Genomic DNA, 21,473 nt, shown 5'->3' on the forward strand with positions numbered 1-21,473 from the left:
TTCCAGACAGAGACGTAAAATTAGCCCTTTTGTCTTTAGCCCTGTATATCACTCTTGCTACGTCCAGCACCTCTAAATCCCCCCCCAACACCCTTCAGAGGTGCTTCAGGGTGAGACAGTTGCCTCTGAATGTGGCTTCCTGTGGGCACTTTAAGCTTTGCCCTCCTTCTTCTCTGCCTTCCCCCCAGAATTCTGTAGCTCTCTAGACCACCCATCTGTCCTCATCTGTCCTCTTTGTCCTTGTGGATGTCTATATATTAAAATTTTCTTTCCCATGTTTCTTAAGGGGATCTCAGGAGGGAGGAAAAATAAAAGCTTCGGTTCAATGCATCATCACTGACTTTTAATCACGCTTCCATTTCTCGTGTAGAAATGAACAGGAGGTGAGAATGAACACGTCTTGAGTGCTGAGCCACGCTGGACAACCTCCAAATCTGGAGTTGATGGGGAAAGAGCCTTAGTCTGTGGAAATCCTCTAACTTACCAAGGCAGGGATCATTTTATTTGAAGCTGTATCTCTTCCCATTTGCCTACATTTTTATTTGACCACTTTGAACCCAGAATTTCCTAGTGGTGTACCTTTTCTCAAATAAACCCTTCAGGGTACAGTTAAAATTTGTAAGTGCTGGTACTGGAGTGAGAAGGATATGGAGAGTAGCTGTCAGCCGGCAAGGGACCTGAATTCCTTTGCAAACGCAGCCATGCAGAGTGAAGTCTACAAGCTGGAGGGCCTTGCTCTCCCCTGTCTGACTCTGGCACTTTCCACAAAGAGCTCATCAAGTGAGGGGCACTGAGCTTCAAGAGAATTTGTCTCTAGCCAGTATTTACTCACAAAAAGCATGCAGCTGAGCCAAGCCTGGCAGACAGTTTGAAGTCTAATTGCCTAGGTCATGGGAACCTTCTCAAGTTAAGTGTCTAATGAAAATAACAGGACCTGAGTTTGGAGGGAATGAATCCTGCAGGGTTATGTGCTGGGCAAGAATATCACCAAATTTTAAAGATGCCAGGGGGGAAAAAAAAAAAAGCCAACTGATATTTGACGTCACAGCAAGAACAAATTGCTTCTCATTAGCAGTTATGTGCTCTAGCATTGCCAAACATTGTAACAATGTCCATTTTTTGTGTGTGAGATGTTTTGTCATGATCAAATACACAGTTAAGCTTTGATGAATTCAATTGCAAGTTAAATAAGCACTAATTGGCTCGCCAGTGTTTCAGCAGCAATTACAAGTCTCTTTTATGTCTGCTTGTAATGAACGTGGGCTTCTCTAAAGGTCAACATGTAGACACAGATTCATTATGAATGTGTAGTCACATATGTAAATTGGTAGATAGAAATGCATCTAAGAGCAGAAAGAAGGTTAATTGACTGTTTAAAAAGCAGTTTAATTAATTGATTGAAAACAAGGGCTTAGAGGCTTTAAGTTCAAGACAGCCTGTCATTATTTGTTTGAAAGAATTTTAAAATAGGATATGCATTTATTTAATAAGGATCGATTGATTGTTTTCTATGTCTCAGGTATAGCAGTAAACTAAGCATGCAGAAATTACTGTGCTTCTCCTGCTCATTCTAGGGGGGCGAGAGGAACAATCTTTTTTAAATAAAAGTAAAACACACAGTATGTTAGCTGAGGATGATCAATACCATGGGGAAAAGCAACACAGAGGAGGGGAAGGGAAGAGCCCAGAGGTAGACCACAGTTAGAGAGTGTAGGGAAGGCCTCACTGAGGAGCTGGTTGAGCAAAGGTCTGAAGGAGCTGAGGGAGAAAGCCACACTTTTATCTGGGAAAGAGTATTCCAGGAAGAGAGACCAGTCAGTACAAAGGCCCTGCGGCAACAGTGTCCCTGGGTTGTTTAAACAAGCGGTGAGGCCAGTGTGGCTGGAGCTGAGACAGTGGGACATGAGAGTGGGACGCATGCGAGAAGTCAGAGACGTTACGGGGAGCAGGTCACATGTGCCTTGTAGGCCATCCAGGGGAGTCTGTCTTCTTATCAGAGAGAGAGCAAAGGCCTTCAGAGGGATGGTACAGTCTAACCTACCTTAAAAGAATCAAACTGACTACGGCTTTGAAAGTAAACCAAAGGGAGCAAAGGGTGGAAACAAGCAGACCAACAATAGACAGGATGGTTCTTGGACCAGAGTGGTAGCTGTGGAGATGCTGAGAGCGGTTGGAGTCTGTACAGATTTAAAGGTAGAACCAATGGTATTTTCTGATGGATTTGGATATGGAGTATGAGAGGAAGGTCAAGAATGAGTCTATTACTAATGGTCTGCAGCTGGAAGAATGGAAGTGCCATTTCCCGAGATGAGGAAAGCTGCAGGTGAGGCAGGTTTGGAGGAATGATCGGCATCTAGTTTTCACAGGTCAAGTTTGAGATGCCTGTTAGACATCCAAGTGGCATGTCAAGTAGGGGGTGTGTTATATAAATCTGGAATTTGGTGGAGCTGTTTGAATTGGTGATTTCTATTTAGGTATCACAGGCAGTATGCAAAGACATATGAGTGGATGAGATAACCAACGATGTGGATAAAGAGATAGAAAGAAGGCCAAAGGTGGAGCCCTGGGGCACTCTGACAACAGGAGATCAGGAAGAAGAGGAAGGACTAGAAAAAGAAACTCGGAAGGAGCAACCAGAGGTGTGGAGAGAAACCAAGGGACGGGTGGTGTCTTGGAAGCCAAAAGAACAAAGTATTATAAGGAAGATCAAGTCATCAACCAAGTCAAATGCTTCTGAGACATGAACTAAGAATTGGCCATTTGATTTAGCAACTGTGGAAGTCACTGGTGATCTTGAAAAGAACAGTTTTGGTGAAAACCTAACTGGAGTGAGCTTAACAGGCATTGGGGAGAGGATTTAGAATTCTAGCCAACTCTTTTGCCACATCTTGCTACAAAAGGACACAGAATTAGACATAAACTTGAAGGACATTTTTAAATTATAAGCGTTTCAATATATAATCCTAAAAGATAAAGTATCTTCTAAAAATTAAAAAAAAAAACCCTAAATATAATAATAACTCTTTAAAGTCACCAAATAATCAGTGTTCTAAAAGAGGCAAGGCAATTGTCTCACTGGAGTCAGGATCCATATTGATTTAAGAACTGCAGCTGACTGATATGTCTCTCAGGTATCCTTTAATCCATAGGCTCAAGAAATATTGTTTTATGATGGGAGAAACAATAGCATGTTTAAATGTTGATGGGAGATAATCCAGTAAAGAGGAAAATGTAGATGCTATTGGACAGAAGGGCAAGGATTGCTGAAGCAATGCCCTTGGACTGCTGAGAGGGCATGGGGCCCAAGATTAAAAGGTGGCTTAAAATTCAGGAGAGGAGACAGAGGATGTGGACACAGATTCAGGAAGATGGGTAGCTGTGGGACCATGAGGAATTCTCTTCTGGTTGATTTTATTCTAGATGAAATGGAAGTCAAGGTGATCACGTGGGCATGAGAATGGAAGAGAAGGACTAGAGAATGGAGGAGAGGGGAGGAGGCCTGGCGTGTTTATCTGGGGGAGAGGGAGAGTAACTCGGGAAATGGGATGTTATTGCTGTATAGCACTTAGGGTTTACTTGGGGTGAATGATTTAAAGTGAAACTGCTTGCCAAGCTCACCTGCAAAAGTCCAGCCCATAGTAGGTGGGTAATTGGATTTAACCAAGGTAGAGTTTTTCTAGGCAAGGATGACAGAGAGAGAGTCAAGGCTATGAATACAAGTCAGTGCTTATAATGATAGATGATGGAAACTAATCTTCATAAGAAAGAAATGAAGATATGAGAGAGGTGAAAGACAGTGAGGTGTTAATAATGGACGTGAGAAATAGAGTATTTCCTGCCATGGTGGTGGTTTAGTCACTAAGTCATGTCTGACTCTTGCGACCCTATGGACTGTAGCCCACCAGGCTTGTCTGTCCATGGGATTTTCCAGGCAAGAATATTGAAGTGGGTTGCCATTTCCTTCTCCACGGGATCTTCTGGACCCAGGAATCAAACCTGGGTCTCCTGCATTGCAGGCGGATTCTTTACTGACTGAGCTAAGACAGAAGCTGTTTCCTGCCATATCAATAAGCAAAGGACGTCACGTGCGTGCATGTGATAAGTCACTTCAGTCGTGTCCGATTCTTTGCGACCCCATGGACTGTAGCCCTCCGGGCCCCTCTGTCCAGGGGACCCTCCAGGAAAGAATAGGTAGTGGGTTGTCATGCTCTCCTCCAGGGGCTCTTCCTGACCCAGGGATCACACCCACGTCTCTTACATCTCCTTCACTGGCAGGTGGGTTCTTTACCACCAGTGCCACCAGGGAAGCCCAAAGGGTGTCACAGTCAGCAGCAGTTGTAGCCACCACGAACGGTGAGCTGGTGAACCCTGCGGGAACACAGAAAGTAAGAATAGCTGCCATCTAGCAGCTATCAGACTGCAGCCACTCCCCACAGTGAGCCCTGAGGAGACCTGGAATGTGAAAATGCAGGACACTGGCCCCAGACAGCTGAGGTGCATGTCAAAGGAGTGATTTCAGTGAGCCTGGACTTGCATCTTTCCACACATAGAAAAGCACTAAATTCCTTAACTTGACATGTCTGATTTCCTTAATTAACAGTAGTCCTTGGTGTTCCCAAAGTTGGTGTCCCCGACTACCTACCCTTTGTTGCAAAACCTCTATATATCCTAGTTCCTCCTCTCACCTCCTCAGAGCAGTTTCTCATAACTGTCTGGGATGCTGTCTCCTAGGTTGCAGTCCTCATTTTGCCCCAAATAAAACTTAACTTGAAGCTCACATGTTGTGAAAAACTGTTTTTCAACAGTCTGTAGCTCCTAATCAGACCAAAGAATTGAAGGAATGACTGTATGAGAAGGAGACACGTGGAAAGACAGCAGGATGTTTGAGACTGAGACTATGAGGGTTTGGAATCTTCGGTAATGCCAGGCCTATGGCCACAGAAGGGGAGTCGAGAGGCAGGGTGGTAAGCACGTCTACTGGAGTGACCAAGTGACTCACTCAGAGGCCAAGGCATAGGAAAGAAGATCTGCATGGATACTTGATCTACATCAGCAATTACAAGAGAAGGAGGACAGAAGATTCAGTGCATCAGGAGTTGAGATCCTCAAGCAATGAAGAGAGAGGACGACTCTGCAGTTCACCAGTAACAGCAAAAAAGATATCTGGGTGGTAATGGCTGAGGGCATAAGAATCAAGGTAGGGTTGGAGCTGGATGTAGTCTGGCACTTAGTTGCTGAAATTCTGGAAGAGGAGTAAAGGAAGGGTGAGGGCACAGGCTCTTGGCTAATATCTCCATTATCTGGAAGACAGTTTTAGGTTATAACTGCAGCAGCAGCATAGGTCTGTATGTGCATTTTTGTGAAGCACTTATGTTTATTGTGGACAAGGTTCATTATTTTGCAACATCTAGGGTTTTTAGATGTCCTGAGGTAACAGTGTATGATACAAAGTAGAAGTAATGAATTAACCAATTTGTAAATACCTTCATTATAATTGCTTTTTTAAAAAAGGCAGCATCTTGGACCTGGAATTATTAAATCGTCACTGAGAAATGTATGTCAGGACTTGTTCGTTTAGGTTGGCAGCTGAGGGGCAGGAGGACGTATAGAGGGAGGGCTGTATGTGGATGTGTTCATATTTATATTCTGATGATAACCACTGATGTATGTGCATCTCTGGCTGTACCACGGGAATGCATAGTTAAATAATTCAGCAGAAACATATCTCCTTTCTAACACTTTATAGTTTAGGTTGGATAATGAATCCTCTTAGAGGCATTATCCCTTGTGTACTCCGTTGCTTTATGTCTTTTTTAATTGAACATTAAGGGGATGTAGTATTTTAATCATAGTTATGCCAATGTTTATCTAGAGGCCTATTGCCATTTTTTGTCTTTGAAATTTTTGTCGCCAAGAAAGGCAAGATTACATTTTTTCCTTCCAGATTGAGTCAGTGTAATGTATTCTTGGTTATCAAAACACTCATAGCTTTGGGATTTTGAAATGGTAAATATTCATGATGTGTGAAACAGCATGATCCATAACTGTGTGATCTTAATTACATAAAAATGGATGCTCAGTTGTGAAAATACACAAATGAGACCTAGAAGGCCATGTCCAATGGTAAACTGCTTGTGACTATGAATGACTTTGTTTTTTGCTTCTTGTATTTTTTGGTTTCCTATTATGTACATGTTAATTGTTAAGAAATGTTATCTTAAAAACCTTACGAAAAAGAAAGAATCGAGGTTGAGAATAGATTTTTAAGGAGGAGGAGAAATAATGGTCCAAAGCACAGTGAGGAAGGAGGGCATCTGTTCAACTTCATTTTTAAAATATATAAATATATATATTTTGTTTGTTTGTTTGTTTTTGGCTGCATTGGCTCTTAGGTGAGGCACGTGGGATCTTTGTTGCATCATGCGGGGTCTTTCCCAGCTGGCGTGCGGCCTTCATGCAGGCTTCTCTCTAGTTGTGGTTCACGGGCTTGGTTGCCCTGTGGCATGTGGGAATCTTAGTTCCCTGACCAGGTTCCGAACCTGCGTCCCTTGTATCGGAAGGCAGATTCTTAACCACTGGACCACCAGGGAAGTCCCAACTTCATTTTATATAAACTGTTTATGTTTCTATAACGTGAGTCAATAATTAGCATATTTTACAATTAGATATTCTACTCTAAGATCCTTCCAAGCTGCCAGTGCCCACCAGTAAACACCTTTCATCTTCTCACGTGTGGACTGACTTGCAACAAGAATTTGCAAGTTGTTCACGTGCACTGCTTCGCTGCTGTGCTTGTTCGTTTTCAGAAAATGAAGATTTTTCTCATTTTCAATTCAGAAAAAGAAAAGCATTCTTCCTGGAACTTCAATGCCAAGACAAACAACCCAGGAACAGAAATGTACAACGATTCTTGCACCATCTATTGCTTTGGTTCAAAATTATTAATTATCTATCAAATATTTAAGAATTTTCCACTCTGTGTCTTTCCGTTCGGAAAGACAGACAAAAACCCCTCCTCCCATTGCCTTTATATACTAATGGAGGGAGAAAGAGAGAAAACACGTCAGCAGACGTCTAAGACGTCTAGAAGTTTGGGTGGTGCTAAGTATCACGGAGAAAAAGAAAGCGGGGAACTGGGATGAAGGGTGATGGGCAGCTTCAAATTTAAATGGAGAATTCAGGGAAGACCTCAGTGAGAAGCTTACGTTTAAGGAAAAACTTGAAGGAGGTGGAGGAACAAGCCCGTGGATCTTCCAGGAAGGAGCCTCCTGGGTAGAGAAAACAGCGAGTGCGTAACTGCCAAGGTGAGAACACACCTGGGGGCAGCGGTTCAGTGTGGCTGGAGTGGAGTGTAAGGGAAGACAGAGGACAGGGGGTCACAGATAATGACTCGTAGCTGGGGGGCAAACAGCAATAGGTCTTTGAGGACTTTGTGAGGATTTTTTTTTTCCAAGTCAGATATTCAAGAACCAGAGGGTTTTAGGTAGAAATTTAAGAAGAGGATGAAGTGAAGTTCGGAAATTACAACAGGCACATGAATAATCTTATGTGAAAAGGGTTGATCTGATGTTCTAGGAATTGATGATGCTTCTCCATTAGGGCTGGGTTTGCATCCTAACATCACCGCTTATGGCCAGGTGACCTTGGGGACTCATCTGATTTCTCTGCACCTGAGTTTTTGTTAAATAGGGATAACGACATCTCCTATTGAATAATTAAAAAGACTCAAGGTAATAGACCATCTGTAAAGAACCTAGCACACAGCTGAAGCTCAAAACTGGCCCCTATTATTAGGAAAATGTGTGTCTAAAGATTTAGATGATCATAAATGACCGGTCTTTTCTTAAAGTCTGCATACAAACAAATTGCTTTGTAACTCAGATATCACTGTTATCTTCTTCTCCCTCTTGAGGTTGCATAACTACACTTCATTTAAGCCCCTGGCTTCCATGACCTAGGAAATCTCATGGAGTTCATTGTCTCAGCATTATAGATCCTGCAATGAAAAAACTACCTCCGTATTGTAATACTGTGGCCACCTGATGTGAAGAGCTGACTCATTTGAAAAGACTGATGCTGGGAAAGATTGAAGGCAGGAGGAGAAGGGGACGACAGAGGATGAGATGGTTGGATGGCATCACCGACTCAACGGACATGAGTTTGAGCAAGCTCCGGGAGTTGGTGATGGACAGGGAGGCCTGGTGTGCTGCAGTCCGTGGGGTCACAAAGAGCCAGACACGGCTGAGCGACTGAACAGCAGCAACCACAACATTGTAATTCAGTAAGGTTGGGGCTCCTCCGCACAGAAACACAGGGAAATGATGGGAACTTACTGCCAGTAGTCAAATGCTGAAGCACAAACATACCCTTCCCAGCAAAGTCCTCTCCCCTGTGCTCCAGCACCCCCAACCCCCGTATAAAATGAGCATCACCATCAGCCTGCACACTGCCTGGGAGAAATGAAAAGTCCACTTTCTTTCAGAGTGTTTCTTTCTTTTAGACTCAGAAGCAGAACATAATTAACAAAATGGATTTCGGAGACTTGGCAGAGAGAGTGTGTCAGAATGAAAACCCTTAACTACCTTATTTCCTTGCACCTGTTTTCCAAGAGTAAAACCCTCCAGATGAGTCAAAGATGTAGTATGTGTGCTGTGAGCTCAGTTGCTCAGTCGTCCAACTCTTCGTGACCCCATGGACTGTAGCCCACCTGGCTCCTCCGTCCGTGGGATTTCCCAGGCAAGAATACTGGAGTGGGTTGCCACTGATTTTAGTACTCATCCCTGTTTACTTGGGAAGAATTGAGTGCCTCATTGTATACACCATAAACTGCTTCTTTATTTATATTTGTTGGTTATTTATTTAAAAATAAATAACCCAGGTTGATTATATAATTACATAATATATAATAATTATATAATAATAATGATATATAATAATCCCAGGTTGATTCACCCCTCCTATCAGTTGACCTGTTGTCAGCATTTTTTAGTTAATTATAAGATCATGAGTAAAACTTGCTACAAAACAGAGTACACATCATTTTTACTTCATCTGTGTGGCCCTATACAGTCTCATTTCTTTTCTTTGATCATACAATTGAGACTTGATATGGGTAAAATCACCAGAAATTATGAAAGGAGTAGTTTGGAGAGGTCAGAATCCTTTGGGACTGCTAATATAAAAGAAAATAATTTAAAAATTTAAGATATTCAGCACTGAGACTGGTAGGCACTCACTAAAAAGTAGATTTATTTAAATGTAAAGTTGCAAAAAAATGTTCTCTTACTTGCTTTTCATTCGAAGATTCATCACTGTTGAAGGCTCTTGGCTAAAGAGCACTGATTAGTTAATAAAACTGTTCAGAATTTATATGGTTTAGAAATATTTTTCTCATTTTTTCCCGTATAACTTCAAGTGTTATTTACCTAGAATTCAGACTCAGCAAAAATTCTTTTATGTTCTACCAATTTTGATCAAAGTGAAAAGCCCTTAAACAATTGAGCAAAACTGAGTTACAAGAAACAGTTAATGGATTTGTGAATTATTCTTCTTTGGCAATGAGGTCATCCTAGTTTACTTTTTGGCTTGGCACAGATACAAGACCGAATCCCCTAATGTTACTTTTTGGCTTGGCATAGATACAAGACTGAATCCCCTAAAGTAAAATGAGTGATCATTTGAGGACACTGCACTCAACCGTGGCTTCCATTACTTTGAAGAACTTTATTTAAAGTAAACATTTTTTTTAAAATTTTTACTTCTTTATGGAAGGATAATTGCTTTACAGAATTTTGTTGTTTTCTGTCAAACCTCTACTTGATCAAGTGAACATCTTTTGAGGATAATAGTAGCTGGGCTTTTAGTCAATTGAAGAAACCCAAAGATTTGTACCACTTTGAGGATCTTTGCAATAATTCCATCATCCGTCTACCAGAGTCATCTCCCTAGTAGGAAAGTGCTCTGAAAATTTCTCAATAGTTGTAAAAAGTAACCTTATCATTAGAGATTTCTGTGACTAAAGTCTTAATCCCCTCTTCTCATATCAATGGCTATGATAGTAAGAGATTCTACTAATCAATAAATATGGATTTGAAGGGAATCAAGGATCCTGTCCAAGGGGGTTCTCAAGGCAAGAATCCTGGAGTGGATTGCCTCCTCCAGAGGACCACATTTTGTCAGACCTCTCCATTATGACTGGTCCATCTTGGGTGGTCCTGTACAGCATGGCTCATAGCTTCATTGAGTTATGCAAGCCCCTTCACCATGACAAGGCTGTGACCCATGAAGGGGACTTAATTCGAAAGGAAATCAACCCTGAATATTCATTGGAAGGACTAATGCTGAAGCTCTAATACATCGGCCACCTGATCTGAAAAGCTGACACCCTGATGCTGGGAGAGACTGAAGGCAGGAGGAGAAGGGGACAACAGAGGATGAGATGGTTGGATGGCATCACCGACTCAATGGACATGAGTTTGAGCAAACTCCGGGAGATGATGGAGGAGCCTGGTGTGCTTCAGTCCATGGAGTCACAAAGAACTGGACACAACTTAGCAACTGAACAACAACAAAGTATCCTGAGTGGCTGACATAACTCCTTTGGTCCAAAGATTCCTAGGGCTGAAGCAGACCATCCTTTTGTTTTTAGCAAGAAGTCAGCACACACACAATTCTAGAAAGGTAATTGTCTACGCTTTCTCTTCAGATTCTCCTGTGACCTTCCCCACAGCTCTCATAGACTGCGCAGAATGGCTGCGCAGCAAAGGCCCTCTCCTTTGCTGGGCCCCTGGAGACGAGGCCCCTGGAGACTTAGGATGGCTTTGATTGCTTCCCCAACAACCCAATTCCCTTGCCATAAGTCTGGCTGGGTGCCCAAGCCAGGCATGGCAAGAAATCTGTTTGTCTTTGCAACTCATTTCCCAGCCCAGAGCAGAGCATCCTTGCAGACAAACCTCTGGTCTTCTACGCCTAGGAGATTCCCTTCCTTTCCGAGAGAGCTGCTCCAGAAAGGAAGACAAGGAAAATGAGTCTGATTAGGTCTTTGGGCTTGATTTCCTTCCCTAAGTGGGGCAAGTGCCTGCCAAATAGCCAGGAGGTAGGTAGAGAGGAGAGATCGCAGTGTTGCTGGGACCCAGCTCCCCAGGGCTAATACGGTTGGGGCCAAGGAAACAAGGCCCAGGGTGAGTTGAAGAGGACCACAGACCTGTACTGGACTATGAAAACCATGACTGATGTTCCATGGTAATCCTTCAGTGGGTCACCCTTACCTGCTGAGTGAGGTCACATTCCCACAACATGATTTCAACACAGCACACTTTTCAGACACTGTCCTTTGGCCCAAATTATGTTATTTGGTTGTCATTGCTCTTAGAATATATCCAGTGTTTTCCTTAGGCTTACCTTTGTTCTTCATCTTATCATTTATGTCTCTGTCTCTTGCCATTTTAGCTCTCATCTGAAGCCCATCTCTAACACCACCTCCTTTAAAAAGGCCTTTGCTGGTCATCCTAACCAGAAATGGGGTCTTGATTCTCCAAATACTTCTTATGATCCTTTTTACATTAAACTCACAGTTACTTATTCACATTTCTCCTGAATTTGATTGTGACCTCATTCAGGGCAGAGACTGTGTCTTATTCTTATAATGTCCATGGGGTTCAGTAGGTGTTCATTAAAATGCCTGCAGAATAAGTGAGTAAATGAACACCTTGTGTTGGATTAGCTATCTCTCCTTAAAAAGAAAAGAGAAACAGAAAGAATAAACTAGGAATGACAGAGGACTGGTAGTTTGGACTAAAACTAATTTCATTCTGGTCAAAACTCTTCTCCAGGACCACAACGCAATAATAAATTGAATGGCAAACCACTCATTTTTTAAAAAATATTTGAACAGGCCCTTAACAAAAGAAAATAAACAAATGGCTAACAAGTACATGAAAAGATGCTCAACATCATCAGGCAAACACAAAATAAAATCACCATGATATGTTACTTTACACCCACAAGCATGGCTGGAATATAAAAGATTGATAAGGCTGTAAACTGTCAAGTAAGAAGCTCATACTTCACTGTTGGGACTAGAAAATGAGACAATCATTTGGAAAACAGTTTGACAGTATTTCCTGTAAAAGTTAAATATACACCTATCCTGTGACCTGACAGTTTCACTCCTAGTTTTTACACCAGAAAAATAAAAAATGTGTGATTGTCTATGGAAGATGGAGCAAGAGAGAACTTTCTGGGAGATGAAAATGTTCTAAGTCTTGACTGAGATAGGGTAATATAGTTTTGCCAAGACTCATCAAACTGTACATTTTGAAAATGTGTGTGTTATAGTGTATGTGAATTATACCTCAATAAAAAAATAATTTTGCCCAGGATCAACCTAAAAAATCATTCATTCTACCTGCCTGTGGACTTCGGGCATGCTGGAAAGAACCCTGCCACAGTTTTTCAGCCATCTAATACTATGACCTTGTGAAGAGCATTACGAGTCAAAAGAAATACATGAAAGGTTTATTTTTCTCTAAACCCAGATGGCACTGCCATGACTCTTAGATTTTCAAATGATTAATCTGATCAGCTACTAGCAACAATAGTTTATTTTTAAAGTTTGTTTTTGTTGATACGCAGAATGCAAGCTCAAGGATATGATCACAGAGATCCTGTCTTCTTGGGAGTTACTTATAATAGTAAGTGGGACAATTATAATACAGTCATTATCAACAGTAAGTTAAATGCTTATTAGAGCGAGTTACGTAATTTAGACCTTGGAGGACTTCGGTTATTTATTATGGAAGGCATTACATTTCAGTGTGTTCTTTCCTTTGGGACTTTAAACACGAAGAGCTCCTCTTAAAGGATAAAAGTGGAAAATGAGATCATATATCGATTAAAAAATCAATGAGTAAAAATGTTATGAAACTAAATTTAAAAGGCTTTTAAGAAACCAGTGAGGATTGGAGATAAAATCTCCCTTTAGATGCTGCACCTGTTTTAAGTTAGATTCTTTTTAAAGCAGTGACCTTGAAAAAGGTGGTAAACTAACTGGGAAAATTTGATCATTTTTGTCATCAGAGATGATTGTGTTCATTCACAAATACCTTTATGAGGCATACACACATTCTAATTCTCTTCTCTTTAGATAGAGTTTAAGATTTTTCAGCTTGGGCTTTTATACCAAATCACAGCCAAAATATGGCTATTTGATATTCAGTTATAATTTATCAAATACTTATTGAGTATTTACTGTCTTTTTTGAAGTGGGGGGGGTTACAGAAAGTATGAGACACAGTCAATTTCCTCTAGGATCTTCAAGTCTAGTTATGGCGGAAAGTTACGGGGGAAACAAAGCAATGAAGATTTTGAAAAAAATTTAAGACAACAGTTAAAATATGTTACAAGACCATGCATGGTTAGTTAAGAGATGCCTTTTAAGACAGATGCTTGGGATTTGAGGAATGAGGCTGAACTCTCATTCATGTCTTACGTTCCTCCTGTGGGCCTGTCAAATGCTACAGTCTCCATTGTCCTCTCTTCCTATGCTTTTGTTGCATTCTTTTAAAATTTAAGCTAAATACGCATAAAAATAATGCATGGACCTATTTTTATAAAGCAAATTACACTGGAAACTTACCACACACAGCAGACTTTTGGGCAGCTCTTGCCTGCCTTCTCCTTTCTGATGTCCCAGAAGCAACCACTTTCAATTTTCAGTATTCTTTCCATAATTGAAAATATTTCTTGATTTATTGGGTTTTGATTCACCCACTGACTCCCTTTAGCTCTATTCCTTCACCCACACATACACCCTCCTGACACTTGCCTCTACTCTCCTGAAATACTTTTAGGACATATTTGGTTATGGCCATTACAAGTATATATTTAGTACTATGGCCATTACTTGTCTATGTTTAGTATTATGGCTATTACAAGTGTGCACACTGTGATTTCATTTCTTGTGTAAGTTTTTTTGTTTCTTCACAAGATGTCTGTTCCTCCTTTTTAAAAATTTTGCATATCTTGGTTTGAAGGACCTCTTACTGAGTCTTGTCACATGCTCTAAAGTTTTTTAAAATATCTCTCAGCCCAGTTTTTCATAAAGTCGACCCTGTCCGATAATCTATCAGTCCCTTTTTATTTGTAGGCCTTTCTCTTGGAGCCCTCCTTCACCGCTGATGTAGACAACCTGGTCTCAAAATTCCTAAGACTTCCCTTTAGGTCATCCTGGAATGCCATTTGCCTCTTCCCTGTGTGGACCACTAAATTCCTCATTTTTCTCTTTATTGATCTGTACTCCCAGAAAAGGTGATTGGGAAATCAAGTTGTTGAGACTTTGCACATCTGAGAATGTCTTTATTTTACCTTCACCTTCGACAGATAGTTTGGAAATTACTACTTTTTCTCAAAATTTGAAGGCTATGCTCTGTAGTTTTCTAACTTTCAATGTTATTGCTGAGACTGGATGGCATTCTGATTCTTCAGCCTTCAGAGGTAACAGGATTTTTCTCTCTGTAATCTAGTATATTCTCTTTATCACAGCATTTTTTTTTTTTTGGTAAGCCTGGCTAAAAGTCTATCCATTTTGTTTATCTTTTTGAGAACCAGCTCTTAGTTTTGTTGACCTTTTCTATTTTTTAAGTCTCTATTTCATTTATTTCTGCTCTGCTCTTTGTGATTTCCTTCCTTCTACTAATTGTGGGTTTTGTCTACGTGTCTTTTTCTAGTTCTTTTAGGTATCAGGCTAGGTTGTTTATTTGAGGTTTTTCTTATTTCCTAAGGTAGGCCTGTATCACTGTAAACTTCCCTCTTAAAAAAACGCTTTTGATGGGTCCCATAGATTTTGGAACACTGTTTCCTTTTTCACTTGTCTCAGGGTGTCTTTTCCTCTCCTCTTCGATTTCTTCAATGGTCCATTGCCTGGTTAGTAGCGTACTGTTTAGCATCCATGTGTTTGTGTTTTTTCCAGTTTTTTTCTTGTAGTTGATTTCCAGTTTCAAACCATTGTGGATGGAAAAGATGCTTGATATGATTTCAATCTTAAATGTATTGAGACTTCTTTTTTAGCTTAGGTTGTGATCTGTTCTGGAGAACATTCCATGTGCATTTGAAAAGAATGTGTGTTCTGCTGTGTTGGGATGAAAGGTATATGCCTATTTAGTTCACTCTGCTTAAGCGATAACAGCCTTCTTGCTACTCTTCAGACAAGCCAGGTATGTTTTCACCTGGGGGTCTTTGCACTTGTCTAGAATGATTTTCCCTCATATAGTCACAAGACTCACTCCATTATGACCTTCTGATCTTTTCCCAATTGTCACTTTTTTAAAAATTAATTAATTTTTAATTGAAGGATAATTGCATTACAATACTGTGTTGATATCTACCAAACATCAACATGAAACAGCCATAGGGTCACCCATGTCCCCTCCCTCTTGAACATCTCTCCCACCTCCCTGCCCATCCCACCCTCTAGGTTGTTACGGAACCCCGGTTCGAGTTCCCTGAGTCATACAGCCAAATTCCCACTGGCTATCTATTTCACATATGGTCATGTATGTTTCCATGGTACTCTCTCCATGCATCCCATACTCTTCTTCCTGCCCCCACCAGCCATGTCCATAAGTCTGTTCGCAATGTCGGTGTCTCCATTACTGCTCTGCAGATAGGTTCCTCGGTACCATCTTTCTAGATTCCATATATATGTGTTAGCATATGATATTTGTTTTTCTCTTTTCGCCAACTGTGACTTTCTTAAAGAGGCTTTTCCTGACATTACTTTAAAGTGGTGACCTCCTGGGTTGAAAGTTGGTAATGAAGAATTCTTAGGCTTAGAAAGTTTTCAGTAAATGTTTACTGTACATTTTCAGAGGTTGGTTAGGAAAAGTTTCATCCAACTGATTGGAATGGGTAGGAATGAGAGGAAAAAGAGGGGAAATTCCAGGCAGGTGAGCTGACTAAATGAGTTACAGCCTGAAACCTGAAATTTAGAAATTATTCATATTCTCATAATATTTGAGAGCAAATGATTTAAACAAAGGAGAAAATATGAAGGAGAAATTTCCAGGGCTAACCCTCATTGAAGTACTGGGGCAGGGAGCTCTAGTGGGAGAAATTGGGAGGGAGCTATCAGAGAGGTTAGGGAAGGAAGAGTAGTGATGTTGTCCAGAGTCAGGAAGAAGTGAAGGCAAACATATGAAGTGATTTAGATTTATTTTCCTACTTAAGTTTCACTACTTTTAGCTACCCTGTTTTGACATATAAGAAAATTGAGACTTGGATCTCACCAGTAGTGATGGAGCCAGGAATCAACTCCAGATCTGGCTTCTAATCTAGTTATGTTTTACAACCTGGCCTGCTTATGTCACTTATCTGCAGAGTACATCATGAGGAACGCCGGGCTGGAGGAAGCACAAGCTGGAATCAAGATTGCCAGAGAAATATCAATAACCTCAGATATGCAGATGACACCACCCTTATGGCAGAAAGTGAAGAAGAACTAAAGGGCCTCTTGATGAAAGTGAAAGAGGAGAGTGAAAAAGTTGGCTTAAAGCTCAACATTCAGAAAACTAAAATCATGGCATCTGGTCCCATCCCTTCATGGGAAATAGATGGGGAAACAGTGGAAACAGTGACTGACTTTATTTTCTTGGGCTCCAAAATCACTGCAGATGGTGACTGTAGCCATGAAATTAAAAGACACTTGCTCCTTGGAAGAAAAGCTATGACCAACCTAGATAGCATATTAAAAAGCAGAGACATTACTTTGCCAACAAAGGTCCATCTAGTCAAGGCTATGGTTTTTCCAGTGGTCATATATGGATGTGAGAGTTGGACTGTGAAGAAAGCTGAGCACTGAAGAATTGATTCTTTTGAACTGTGTTGTTGGAAATGACTCTTGAGAGTCCTTTGGACTGTAAGGAGATCAAACTTATCAATCCTAAAGGAAATCAATCTTGAGCATTCATTGGAAGGACTGATGCTGAAGCTGAAACTCCAATACTTTGGCCACCTAATGCAAAGAACTACCTCATTGGAAAAGACCTTGATGCTGGGAAATACTGAAGGCAAGAGGAGAAGAGGGGTGGCAGAGGATGAGATGATTAGACAGCATTAATCTGAGCAGACTCCCAGAGATAGTAAAGGACAGGGGAGCCTCGTATGCTACCGTCCATGGAGTCATAAAGAGTTGGACTTGACTTAGCAACTCAACAACAACAACAACAATTTACCACTTTCAAAGAAGCAGAAATAGACACTCTTCCGTACAGGCAACATACTAAATTATCTTTAAAAAGTGACTGCTATTTAAATGCTGTAGCATTTATGGAAGTGTGATTCAAATATTTATTTGGTAGTTTAGTTGCTAAGTCATGTTTGACTCTTGCAACCCCACGGACCATAGCCCACCAGGTCTACAGTCCATGGGATTTTCCAGAAAAGAATACTGGAGTGGGTTGCCATTTCCTTCTCCAGGGGATCTTCCTGACCCAGGGATCAAACACTGCTCTCTCACACTGCAGGCGGATTTTTTAGCATCTGAGCCACCAGCAAAGCCCAACCATACATTTAAAAGGATAGGATAAAGACAAGTAATACTTTTTAAAAATATTTCACCAAAAATGTCCTTAAGTATATTTTACTGATTTTGAAAATTGTTGTTTAACCCTTTCTGATACAGCTATTCAGGGTCTGCTTCTGGGTCAGTTTATTTTGGTTTTGGTTTATATTATTGTCAGTTGAATGTTACCTCACAAAGACAGATGGTTCCAAATGGAATAGGGCAGGCTTGGCTGTACTTACTAAATTAAGATTCTCATCCCTCAATCCTATTCAGTAATCAAATATGTTTTTATTGAAATTCATATTCTCAGATGTCAGTAAGTAGTTTCTGCAAACTAAATCTAAAGATGTTTCATTTTCATATATTACGCATGTGGATTTTACCCATTGCAAGTCAATTCAAAAGGTTTTAAAACATGTTAATATTTGATTTCTGATTTTTAAAAATATTTTTATAAGCGATAGTCACTATTTTCATCAGGAAAATTACATAACATGTAAATGTTTCCAAATACCTGCTTCTAAAGACTCTTTCCAAAGCACACATTTCTTTAGAAAAGCAACAAGTTTCCTCATTCATTGGTGAAATATCACCTTTTATCTCAAAGGAGCAGTTAAAGATATCTTTAAAAAATATCTTCAAGGTTAAAAAAAAATCACAGAAGAGGGCAATACAATTTTTTCACTTGTCTTTTTGTAAGAAGAAAAATGCATAATACTTTTAAGTACTGTGCCATGAATTATCAATGAACCCCAGTATACGTAAAAGAGATTTTCAGGGTCACTCTGCCCTGTTATATGGAGGCTGTGTGTTAAGAAAGTAAGGCCATAGACCCTTTTAATTGGGGTGCATTCAATCTTAAAGTGAAGTGAAATTGTTAAAAATGAAAGAGTGAGGGTGTAAGTCTTCAAGACTGTGGACCACCCACTGTTGCCTTGGGCTGCACCTACTTGATGGAACCTCTTAGTTATAAATGGAAACTTCTTGTCTCTGATGGATTGTCTTGTGCTTCTCCTGAGTGGCTGTGTTCCACTTGGGCAAGGATGGAACGACTGCTCAAGAATGAAATTCTAAACTAAGACAAAACCAAGGGGATGAAGAAGGTGGCCCTGAGAAAGAGGCTTGTGGGAGACAGAATCAACAGGACTTGATCATGAGTAGATACAGAGGTATCAGTATAAATCAGAGCAAATGCACACATACAACTTTTTCTATGCTGCTTCACAAAAATGTTCACATCTCATCTCTTCTAGTAAGATTTCCCAGATGAACCAAGCTATTTGTATTCTTCCTTCTTTCTGCCATGCACTGTGCAACACAGTCATTGCTTGGCAAAGACTAAGTATCTTCTGCTTGTTTGTAGACCTTATGCCTGCAAACGTCAGCTGCTCAAAAATGTCTTTTTTTTTCATAAGAGGGCCTTCATGAATGTCCACACCAAGGTGGTATCAGGCATCAGGATGGCACAGTGGAGTGTGGGACCCTCTGAGTCTCAAAGAACAAGGACTTTCTTCTGAACTTTTTTCTGCCCTATATGGCTGGGCAGAAAAGCACTAGCAGAAACCTTTATCCAAGACAACATTCTCTCCCCATAAACATCATCAGCTAATCGTCTTAATGGCCCCCTCCCCCCGCTGCACCAAAAGGCAAATGCTCTTCCATATGTCTTACTCACAGCAAGGTTGGTCCACTATAGACCCCTGCAAATGCATCTTGGCCGATGACTGTCAGGTATTTATTCTTGTTCAGGTAACTAGAAAGAGAGACACACACACAGAGAATGGATTAGGTGAGGTTAAGCAAATTAATATAAATACCAAGATAAAATGTGAGTGTGGTCTCCTTGGCTATTAACTGTTTCCTAGGAATTTAGACCATGGGGTCACAAAGAGCGACTGAGCGCGCGCACACACACACACACACACACACAGGGATTTAGAAAGCATCTTCCCTTCTTCTGCCTTAAGCACTCAAAATATTCTAGGTTCCGATTGTGCAAGCTTTAGATGCATTCATCACGGCTGAAGTCTTTGAAAGTGAACGTGCTTATGATCTAGTTTACATATTTTAAAGATTTTATATAAGTTGCCCAATTCCCTATTTACCTGACCAGTGGTGACTTGTGTTTTTTAATCCTCTTCAATACCAACTAAATTAATTTTTGTTTCTCAATACTGATCAATATTTCCATTTACTTTTGCTGCCTGGGCTTATATCAGGTATTAGAGTGAAGGTGGTGAGTGGTGATGGGGACTGGCAGAGATTCAGATCTTTTATTTGGGGAAAGGCTGCCAGATTGTGCAAGTAAAAATGCAGGATACTAAGATAAACAATGGATAATGTTTTAGTATAAATTGTGTGTATGTGTGTGTGTCAGTTGCTCAGTATAAATAGTTCCCACGTAATTTTTGAAACATTCTTATACTGAAAGTTTATTTGTTGTTCATCTGAAATTCACATTTAATTGGGTGGTCTACATTTTCTCTGGCAATTCTGAGCGGGGGCAGATTATACTGCTAAAATTATAGAATATAGCTTCCGTGGAAGGGGTTTGATGAACACTTTGATTTTTCCATTTTGAAAAACACTTTGGCATTTGAGAGGAAAATATTTTTGAAGCAATTTAAATCATAAAGTAATCCTGAAAAACAAAATTACCTCTAAATGGATAAAAAGCTTTCAAGTGTTTTGAAACTGGCTTTTTTCTCCTAGCTGTTTTAGAAAACAAAGTTATCTGAAAAGAAACCAAGTATTATATATATAAGTATATATTTTTATTTCTTTTTAGATCAATGTATCTTTATCGATATATGTACCTTCTTTCTATATATATCTTTATTTCCTTTTAGATTACATATATGTATGTATATAATCTCCTTATTATAAATGATCTCAATTTACACGTGTTTAGAATAATTCACCATATAGACAAGTCGGTTTAGAGTCAGTGAGTAGTCACCTGTTGGTGCAACACGAATACAGCGGATACTCTTGGAGACTCTTTGTTTAGATATAGACAATGCTTCCATTTTTCTGCTTATGGTGCTTGCTCTTCATGATGCAAAATTCTTGAGGATGATGGTTAATAAGAATAATATGACACTGGTATATATAAAATGGATATCCAACAAGGACCTTCTGTATAGCACAGGGAACTCTGCTCAATGTTACTTGGAAGCCTGGATGAGAAGGAATTTGGGGGAGAACGGATACATGTATATGTATGGCAGAGTCCCTTTGCTGTCCACCCGAACCTATCACAACATTGTTAATTGACTATATACCAACATAAACCGTTAAAAAAAAGAATAGTGTGATACTAGATAAACTACAAGGACCTATGGTGTGATACAGGAAACTATACTTGGTACAGTTATCTTGGGATAACCTATAATGGAAAAGAATCCGAGAAACTATATCTATATATATCTCTGACTGAATCACAGTGCTGTATACCTGAAACCTACCCAACATTACAAATCAACTATACTTCAATTTTTAAAAAAAGGAACAGTATGCCATGAACACTTTGAGTCCGAAGGATGCTTTCTCCAGAGCCCGTACAGAGGAACTTGCCCTCAGTGAACTGGCTGTCCCTCCTTTTCTCTGAATCTCGGAGGGAGACTGAGGACAGGGAGGGTGGCTGTGTCTGTGGCTGAGCTGGGGAGGCAGCGTCTGTCGCAGGCCAGAAGGCAGAACAGGAGCAGCGCTTCTGTGAGCCCCCGGCCCCTCCTGACCCACCGTCGGCTCCCCTCCAGCCCTTTGTCCAGGATGGAACCTGGAAGAAGAGGGGGCAGCCTCAGAGCCACAGAAGGGTCTCCACTGGGGCAGCTGGATGAAGAGTTTTACCAACCACCACCAAGTCTCCCTCTCCTGGATGGGGGATGAGGACTTAACCGAATGACAAACACTG

General features: G+C 40.5%; 1 protein-coding gene across 2 annotated transcripts in view; it reads right to left on the reverse strand.

Moving 5' to 3' along the window:
• The window catches only part of TSHR (thyroid stimulating hormone receptor), a 154,538-nt gene that overhangs the window by 11,454 nt on the left and 121,611 nt on the right, over positions 1-21,473 (reverse strand). The window contains exons 8-9 of one of the 2 annotated variants that reach the window (XM_010850880.1): positions 19,236-19,313; positions 19,016-19,085 (exon numbers count right to left, since the gene is read on the reverse strand). In XM_010850880.1, the coding sequence (XP_010849182.1) occupies positions 19,016-19,085; positions 19,236-19,313 (148 nt within the window). Of the gene's footprint in view, positions 1-19,015; positions 19,086-19,235; positions 19,314-21,473 lie in introns of those variants that run through there. The other variant, XM_010850879.1, reaches the window with a different exon arrangement.

The sequence above is a fragment of the Bison bison genome, unplaced genomic scaffold (genome assembly GCF_000754665.1).
Source record: "Bison bison bison isolate TAMUID 2011002044 unplaced genomic scaffold, Bison_UMD1.0 scf7180017864296, whole genome shotgun sequence".
NCBI lineage: Eukaryota > Metazoa > Chordata > Mammalia > Artiodactyla > Bovidae > Bison > Bison bison.